The sequence below is a fragment of the Berghia stephanieae genome, chromosome 14, assembly GCF_034508935.2.
Source record: "Berghia stephanieae isolate SIO BIC M18660-M18661 chromosome 14, UCSD_Bste_1.3, whole genome shotgun sequence".
Lineage (NCBI taxonomy): Eukaryota > Metazoa > Mollusca > Gastropoda > Nudibranchia > Aeolidiidae > Berghia > Berghia stephanieae.
The window spans coordinates 24,060,132-24,070,131 of record NC_088373.1 but is presented as its reverse complement, the minus strand read 5'-3'; the positions used below and the strand labels follow the sequence as shown (position 1 = coordinate 24,070,131).

General features: G+C 37.0%; 1 protein-coding gene across 1 annotated transcript in view; it reads right to left on the bottom strand.

Moving 5' to 3' along the window:
* LOC144960124 (uncharacterized) overlaps window positions 1-10,000 on the bottom strand; it is a gene marked incomplete in the record, with an annotated part of 388,686 nt that overhangs the window by 77,181 nt on the left and 301,505 nt on the right. The window contains 1 exon segment of the mRNA XM_078893101.1: window positions 7-151. Within this exon segment, the coding sequence (XP_078749227.1) occupies window positions 7-151 (145 nt within the window).

The window sequence follows — 10,000 nt, the reverse complement described above, 5'->3', positions numbered from 1 at the left end:
ATTTACCGTATACTGTTTGTCAGCAGCTTCCCGTCTTTCTTCCACGAGATTATGGGTTCCGGCGACCCTCTCCCCTCACAGAACAGCGTAATGGAATCGCCCCTTGGCAGCTCTAGACGAAGTCTGGACGATCTCAATATTTCTGGGGGTGCTGAGGAAAGGAAATGAGAAATAACTAGACAATGATTAAAGTACACGATGATGACATCACACACACAAACACACAAACATATATTCTTCTTCTTCTTCTTCTTCTTCTTCTTCTTCTTCTTCTTCTTCTTCTTCTTCTTCTTCTTCTTCTTCTTCTTCTTCTTCTTCTTCTTCTTCTTCTTCTTCTTCTCTTCTTCTTCTTCTTCTTCTTCTTCTTCTTCTTCTTCTTCTTCTTCTTCTATTTATTATTATTATTATTATTATTACATTATTAATTATTATTATTATTATTATTATTATTATTATTATTATTATTATTATTATTATTATTATTATTATTATTATTATTATTATTATTATTATCATTATTATTATCATCATCATCATCATCATTATACTACCAGTATTATTATCTTCATTATTACTACTATTTTAATTACTTGTTTCCCCTGTTACAAGAGCTGTAACCTAACAATAATTTGCTATTTGGACAATAAAGATACGGGATAGAAAGAGAGATAAACTAAGCCGAGAAATATTAAAAAATATTGAGGGAGAGGATGAGAGAAGATACATTGAGTGATAGACACAAAAAAAAGATTTATGGATAGATAGATAGATAGATAGATAGATAGACAGAGATATATAGATAGATAGATAGATATAGAGAAGGATAGATAGATAGATATAGAGAAGGATAGATAGATAGATAGATAGATAGATAGATAGATAGATAGATAGATAGATAGATAGATAGATAGATAGATAGATAGAGATAGAGATAGAGAGAGAGAAAGAGAAAGAGAGAGAGAGAGAGAAAGAGAAAGAGAGAGAGAGAGAGAGAGAGAGAGAGAGAGAGAGAGAGAGAGAGAGAGATTAATTCAAAAACATCAAATAATTTCATTTACAATAAAACCAATTACCATTTCTGCAAAACTTCGAAGGAGAAATACATATAAAGTAATGCTGAATTTTTATTTTATTAAAAATAAATAAAACACCCCTTGCCCCCTCCCCCCCTTTATTTTTTTTGCAATTGGACAAATTACCATTTCTGAAAAATGTCAAGAATAAATATACAGATAAGAATCTGACTTACTTGACTTAGATGCCTTTCGCGTCTCGACCGAAAGATCGGGTCGCCTTGGCTGTTTCCAGTATTTCCTGTGTGAGGTGTCTCCAATATTGCCGGTCCTCTGCTAGGGTTCTCAGATTTTCAAGGTCCCCTGCCGTTATGAGACTAATGCTTTGTCCAAGTGTCGTGAGGTTTTTGTTTAGGATCACAGGGAGTGTTGTGATCGGTCTTCCTCTGAAAAGGTTCCCGTGTTTTTGGAAGTATCCCGACATGGCTTGGTTTGCTGGTATGTTTTTGTCCCTGCGTAGTATGTGACCGAAAAGTTGCCATCGTTGTTGTAAAATGTCAAGGGAGATTGGTCTTTCTTTTGTGATCTTATAGAGTGATTCATTTGAGATCTTTTTGGGGTATTTGATGTCCAGTACCCTTCTTAGCTGTGTGCGATGGAAGGCATCCAGATGTTCTTCTTCGGATTTTGTCAACACCCAAGTGCCGCAGTTATACAGAAGTACCGGTTTTACAAGAGCATGGTACAGTTTCAGTTTGGTTTTTCTCTTTATTTTGTCACCTCTAATCCATACATTGGTGAGTTTACTGAGTGCGGCGTTTGATAGCTGTTTTCTTCTTTGTACATCCTCGGTGTCTCCAATTAGTGAGCCGACTTTCTTTGTTCTTTTCCATTCCTCTTTGTTCCTCGATATTGTTGTAAATTCGGTTTTATTGGCATTGACTTGGAGGTTATATTTCATGAGGGTATTTTGTATGATGTCTATATTTGCTGGTGTTGATCCAATAAAATCGACATCATCTGCATAGGCGATTTCTCTAGGGATTGCATTCTCAATATGAGTCGTTGGTTTTGGAATGACTTTTCAAACTTCTTTCAGAGCGTGTTCTAAGTATATTGTGAACAGAATCGGGCTCAGACTATCTCCTTGGGGGGTCCCGATGTTACTTTCGAACTGCGTCTGTTTTGTGGCCCCGTATATCCTTGGTTGTATCTTTGTGTTGCTGAGGAGAAATCGGATTATTCGGAGCTCGTCTTCGTCTACTATTTCTGTTAATATCTCCAAAAGTTTTCCTCTGTCGATCGTATCAAAGGCTGCGGACATATCGATTCCGGTTATTGTTATGGATATGTTTTCTTTGAGTGCCTTTGCTGCCAACCATTTATGTGTCCATACAACGTCCGATGTGCTTCGGTCTTGGCGAAACCCGCTTTGGCTATGTGATAGATAATTTTCTATTTTCGGTCTAATTCTGTTGAGGACAATAGTTGACAGTGTTTTTCTTATGGTATTCAGTAATGTTATTGGGCGCAGGTTGTTTACGGGTCCTTTCGTTTTTCCTGGTTTTTGTATTGTAATTAGGACACCGCTGTTTATGTCCCAGTCTTTGTGTGTTGAGAATGTTTTGTTCATTATGTTTGCAATGCTCAGATCCAGGGAGAGGGTACCGCATTTCAGCAATTCAGCGGGAATTTCATCTTCGCCTGGGGATCTGTTATTGTTTAGGCACTTTATGCTATTTCTAACTTCAGTTGTTGTGATGCGGTTGTTTAGGTCTCTAGGGTTTCCTGAGAAGGGCGATATTTGTGAGACTTGTTTGTGAAATTTCTGCTGGAAGTGGTCAGTTACAATGTCAAGGATATCGTTGGGATTTGTTGTCTGTTTGCCAAATTTATCCTGTAGTTTTGGGTTCTCGAATGGTTTTCGGTTCAGAGATTTCGTCGCTTTGAACATAGACGATGCGTTATTTTTGGACTTTTCTATGTCTTCCACTTTTTTGTCTAATTCCTCGTTTCTGTGTTTTATTGTAAGTGATCGAATTGAATGCAGTATTTTGTTTCGTTCCGTTTTCAGGTTTATTATTTCTTCCGACTCTTTCGTGTTTTGTATCCTGATCCTAAGTTCTTTTTGTTGCCGCGATAGATCGTTAATAGCGATGTTAGGCGTTCGATTTGGTTTGTTCTTAGTTGTATTAATAGAGCCTGCACTTTCTTCCCCCGCATATTTCATTGCCGCTTGCGTCTCTTTCCATTCATTGTTTGGATTACTGTTTTGCTTTATTTTCCATAGACTTGAGTTAAGTTCATATTGGTAATGAATGCGACATTCTCGCTCATTTACTATTTTTGCCGTGTTTATTTTGACTGCCGTTTTACCTTTCTGTCTTCGTTGTCTGTACACATTTATGTTGAAATTCGTTTTTACAAGTTTGTGATCGGATGTTAGCAGTGTACCACCGTATGATCGCGAGTTGGTTGAGTAGTGTTTATGGCGGTGTCGACATATGATATAGTCTATTTGGTTGTGTATTGTTATCATTTTGTCTTGGGTTTGGTCTTTCCTTTGTCCTACCCATGTTGTCTGGTGTCTTGATGGGTGGTTGAAAGCACTGTTTGTTATGAAAAGTTTTCTCTGTTCACAGAACTGGACTAATTTTTCTCCGTTATCGTTACGTTTTCCTTTTGAGTATGATCCTAAACATAGTGTGTCACTGTCGAGACGTTTTCCTACTTTGGCATTAAAATCTCCAGCAATTATTAATATTGATTTGTTTCCTATTTTGTTCAGTGTATCGTCTTGGTCTTTGTAAAATTTATCAGTTTCCTCTGGGTATTGTTTTGCGCGTTGACTTGTTGGTGCGTAAACATTTACGATTGAGATAGTGAACGTCTTCTTACCGTGATCGTCTTTGTTATCGTTATTCTGGTTCCTTGAATTGATCTTACACTTAAGCTCAAGAACACATATTCTGTCCGAAACATTCCATTCGTCACTAGTCAAATCCCTGCAGTTTTTATTTATGAGAAATCCACATCCATAGTGAGGTGAACTGGAAGCAAAGCACAGCAGTCTGTGACCATTTATTGTTTGGTCGACGCCATCTTGGATCTTCGTCTCTTGTAAACACAACACATCGATTTTATAACTTTCTAAATCTTGACACAGTTGTTCCTTTCGAATGTTACTTTTAATAGATCTTAAGTTAAAAGTTCCAATATTAAGATTAGTCCACATCAGGTAAAAATTAAAGATTCCACACAGTGAATAAATGGAAACATAAGACTATCCACTGAGCCGAAGCTCAATGTCAACAGGTGTCAGCCATGTTGTCCGGATAGAATCTACTGAATTTTAATTTTAATAATAATCACCCCCCCCCCCCCCCCAAGTAAAACAACATTAGACCTGGAAAAACTATTAAACGTACAAAACATAAAAAAAATCAAACATACAATCACAAACAAAGCAATAAAAGTTCGATAACTACATGCTATAATCAGAATATATACTAGCAATCTTTTTTTTTTAAATCATGGATTATTTCCCTTGCATCAATTACATTAGGTTGTCGCCCTTCGTTTTTTTTTTCAATTATAGAAGACAGCAGATTTCTTTGTTTTGAGTTTGATCTTTCTTATTCTGTCTCGTTGCCTTGAAATGGAATTAATTTTCAGTTGGAATTTTGATATCATAAACATGTTCGATTTTTTGTGGTCACCATCATCGTTGTCGTCGTCGCCGTTGTCATCATCATCATCATCATCATCATCATCATCATCATCATCATCATCATCATCATCATCATCATCATCATCATCATCATCAAAACCATCCTCATCATATCATCATCATCATCACCATCATCATCATCATCATCATCATCATCATCATCATCATCATCATCATCATCATCACCATCATCATCACCATCATCACCATCATCATCATCATCATCATCACCATCCCCATCATCATCATCATCATCATCATCATCATCACCATCATCATCATCATCATCATCATCATCATCATCACCATCATCATCATCATCATCATCATCATCATCATCATCATCATCATCATCATCATCATCATCATCATCATCATTATCAGGAAAGGTAACCAGATGAAAATACAAAACAATAAATAGACTACAATAAAGTTGTTTTTTTTCTCTCATACAAGGTTAGCGATGGTTGGCTGCTAGGACATCACCCGAACGAGTTTGAAGTTGACCGTACCTTCCCAGGGTGCTAGGCATTTCTTTGAAAATTTCTTAGTTTTTTTCCTTTTTTTAAAAAGCAAAACACATAATAATAATTAATTCATCAATGAATCAGTTATTTAATTAATTAATTGATTAATTAATTAAACGAGACCATAGTAATTCATGAATCAGTCGCACTTTCGTTTCAAGTTGAATACTCAATTATGGGTCACAATCTAATGATTTCATAGATAGATAGATAGATAGATAGATAGATGGATAAATAGATAGATAGATAAATAGATGGATATATATATATATATATATATATATATATATATATATATATATATATATATATATATATATATATATATATACATCTATATATATAGATAGATAGATAGATAGATAGATAGATAGATAGATAGATAGATAGATAGATAGATAGATTAATCGATAGATAGGTAGACAGATAGATAGATAGATAGATTGATAAAATGATATGGCCATTTTTTTCTATATGGGAGCTAAAAGGGGTTGGGTTAATTAATGAAAAGAGAGAGAGAGAGAGAGAGAGAGAGAGAGAGAGAGAGAGAGAGAGAGAGAGAGAAGGTGGAATGGATAGATAGATAGATAGATAGATAGATAGATAGAAAGAGAGAGAGAAGAGATAGAGAGCGATAGAGGAGAGGCAGAAAGAGGAGGGAGAGAGAGAGAGAGAGGGGGGGAGAGAGAGAAAGAGAGAGACGGAGAGAGACAGAGAGAGAGAGAGAGAGAGAGAGAGAGAGAGAGAGAGAGAGAGAGAGAGAGGAAGAGAAGGAAGAAATGATGATGATGATGATGATGATGAAGGTGATGATGATGATGATGATGATGATGATGATGATGATGATGATGATGACGACGATGATGATGATAATAAGGAGAGGGGATGGTGAAGTGGAGGCGGAAGGATGTTGAGGGCGGGGGCGGGGGGGGGGGGGGTGGCAGAGATTAGAATATACAGAAGATTGCGTAATGACAATAGTGATTTGTCAATAAAAAAAGCCCCCCAGTTGGCCGACCCCTGGTTTTATGGTCAAAATGTGACAGCCCCGAGTGGCAGAATGGAGATAAGACACGGGCCGGCAGAATTATCTCCCCCTGATTTCTAGTGGCCTTAACAGGAAATGAGAAAAATAGCCGTTGTCTGATGATGGTAATGAGCATCAGGTGATTCTCTCTCTCTCTCTCTCTCTCTCCCTCTCTACCTCTCTCTCTCTCCTCTCTTTCTCCCTCTTTCATTCTCTCTCTTCCTCCCGCGCTCTCTCCTCCCTCTCTCTCTGCCCCTCTCCTCTCCTCTCTCTCCCTCTCTCTCTGTCTCCCCCTCCCACCCTCTCTCTCTCTCTCTCTCGTCCTCTCTCCCTCTCTCTCACTCTCTCTCTCTCTCTCTCACACACACACACACACACACACACACACACTTTTCTTTCTTTCAATCTTTCTACCTTAATCTAACTTTGACCAAAGAATCAAAACACAAAACAAAGAAATAATAAACAAACAAACAAAACAAAAAAAGCCCCAACGACCCATTTTACTATATATACGAATAGATGGACAAACAGATCTCAGATACAATTTCCTTTATTTATCCCAAAATGATATTTTCTTTATGGTCAATTCCAAAAGAAGACTGGAATAATCCAAACATCCGCCGCAGTGTAGCGCCACCGATTGAGTTGGGGGGGGGGGGCGTGGCGGGTGACTTGCTGTAGGCTACCCATCCCGGGGTTGGTGAATCAACACCATTGCCAAGTGAGTACGGAGCAAAGATCGTATTATTGCTATCACCTCAACTTGCACCAAAAAAGTAACTATTCTTAAACCCGAAGATTCAAAGAAATTGTATACACTCATATTAATGACTTTTGAACTTGAGCTCTGAGCTTTAAAAAGATAGAGCCCAATATCCACTTAATGTGCTCAAAGCATTTTACAAAGGGTCCCTGACCAACAGCAACATTGAACAAGTAGAACGAGACATAATGCCTGTTAGGCGATAATACATTTGTTTTCCGACAGGGACAACGCTATTAACGACCACTCATGTTACAAATGAGGACGGTGGGAGATTGTGAGTAAACATCCTTTTCCAAGACCCCCACTATGCGCCGTACGAGGTTCGAACTCAGGACCTTCCAATCCGAAAGCGAGTGTCACACCACAAGACCACATAGCAGAAGAAGAAGAAGAAGAAGAAGAAGAAGAAGAAGAAGAAGAAGAAGAAGAAGAAGAAGAAGAAGAAGAAGAAGAAGAAGAAGAGGAGGAGGAGGAGGAGGAGGAGGAGGCGGAGGAGGAGGAGAAGAAGAAGAAGAAGAAGAAGAAAAAGAAGAAGAAGAAGAAGAAGAGGAGGAGGAGGAGGAGGAGGAGGAGGCGGAGGAGGAGGAGAAGAAGAAGAAGAAAGAAGAAGAAAAGAAGAAGAAAGAAAGAAGAAGAAGAAGAAGAAGAAGAGAAGAGAGAAGAAGAAGAAGAAGAAGAAGAAGAAGAAGAAGGAAGAAGAGAGAAGAAGAAGAAGAAGAAGAAGAAGAAAGAAGAGAAGAAGAAGAAGAAGAAGAAGAAGAGAAGAAGAAGAAGAAGAAGAGAGGAAAGAAGAAGAAGAAGGAAGAAGAAGAAGAAAGAAGAAGAAGAAGAAGAAGAAAGAAGAGAAGAAAGAAAGAAGAAGAAGAAAGAAGAAGAAGAAGAAGAAGAAGAAGAAGAAGAAGAAGAAGAAGAAGAAGAAGAAGAAAGAAGAAGAAGAAAAGAAGAAGAAAGAGAAGAAGAAGAAGAAGAAGAAGAAAGAAGAAGAAGAGAAGAAGAAGAAGAAGAAGAAGAAGAAGAAGAAGAAAAGAAGAAGAAGAGAAGAAAGAAGAAAGAAGAAGAAAAGAAGAAGAAGAAGAAGAAAGAAGAAGAAGAAAGAGAAGAAAAGAAAGAAGAAGAGAAAAGAAGAAGAAGAGAAAGAAGAAGAAGAGAAGAAAGAAGAAGAAGAAGAAAGAAGAAGGAAGAAGAAGAAGAACAGAGAAGAAGAGAAAAGAAGAAGAAGAAGAAAAGAAAAAGAAAAGAAAAAAAAAAAGAAGAAGAAAAAAGAAAGAAAGCAAGAGAAGAAGGAGAGGATAGAAAAGAAGAACAACAAGCGATAGTACAGCAATCTAAGGACGAGTACAAATGGTAATTGTTACAAATATACTCACATAACCATAAAAACAAGACTAACAAATAATAAAAAAAATCGATATAAAAACCCCCTCATAACACCTCTCAAGAAACACAGCTTTAATTTATTCACCAAAATTCCCCGTTTATTAATCCCCCTAATAAGTAATCTTCTAACCTAAACAAATGTAAAAAACCTTCAGGATTCTGTTTAATATTTACAAATTCCCCACTTTAGCCTGAACCTCTCCTGTTATCATCCCTGTACTTATCTCTCCTACAAAAACCAACCTTAGTCCTTTAACATAACATCTTCACCGCTTAGGCTAACTCCCTACCTCAAACTTATCCATCCCCTTCCCGCCCTAAAATTAACGCAAAACACGAAAGAAATGAAGAAAAAACATTACAACAAAACCAAACAATTCACTAATTTTTGCACAAGTAATACCAAAAATCTAAAGAAAAAAGAAGAAGAACAAAAAAATGATAAAAAGAAAAAAATAGGAAGTTAGACTATGAATCTAATTGAGAAGAAGCATACAAAAGTAGAGAGCAGAGAATGTGTCTTGTATTGGTACGAGGAAAGAAATCTGGTGCAAGGATAGAGAAGAAGAAAGAAAATGAAAGAAGATGTCAAAAGTAGAGAAGTGCTGAATGTGAGAAATACCAAGTCTGAAGAAAAGAAAAAGGAGAAAGAAACAAAGAAGAGAAGAGATGTGTGAGAAGAAAGTGAAGAGTAAAAAATGAGAAGAAGTAAAAGAAACCAGAAGAAGATGGGAGATGAGAAAAGAAGAAAGAAGAGAAGAAGGAAGAAAAAAAGAAGAAAAAGAAGAAGAAGAAGAAGAAGAAGGAGGAGAGAGAGGAGAGAGAGGAGAGAGAGAGAGAGGGAGAGGAGGAGGAGGAGGAGGAGGAGGAGGAGGAGGAGGAGGAGGAGGAGGAGGAGAGGGAGGGGAGGAGAGGAGGAGAGAGAGAGAGAGAGAAAGAAGAAGAAGAGAAGAAGAGAAGAAGAGAAAAAAAAGAAGAAAGAAGAAGAAGAAAAAGAAAAGAGAAGAAAGAAGAAGAAGAAGAAGAGAAGAAGAAAAAGAAGAAAGAGAAGAAAAGAAGAAGAAGAAGAGAAGAAGAAGAAGAAGAAGAAGAAGAGAAGAAGAAAAGAAGAAAGAAGAAGAAAGAAGAAGAAGAAGAAGAAGAAGAAGAGAAGAAGAAGAAAGAAGAGAAGAAGAAGAAGAAAGAAGAAGAAGAAGAAGAAGAAGAAGAAGAAGAAGAGAAGAAAAGAAGAAGAAGAAGAAGAAGAAGAAGAAGAAGAAGAAGAAGAAGAAGAAGAAGAAGAGAGAAGAAGAAAGAAGAAGAAGAAAGAAGAAGAAAGAAGAAAGAAGAAGAGAGAAGAAGAAGAAAGAAGAAGAAGAGAGAAGAAGAAGAAGAAGAAGAAGAAGAAAGAAGAAAGAAGAGAAGAAGAAGAAGAAGAAAGAAGAAGAGAAGAAGAAGAAAGAAGAAGAAGAAGAAGAAAGAAGAAGAAGAAGAAGAAGAAGAAGAAGAAGAAGAAGAAGAAGAAGAAGAGAGAGAAAGAAGAAGAAGAAGAAGAAGAAGAAGAAGAAGAAGAAGAAG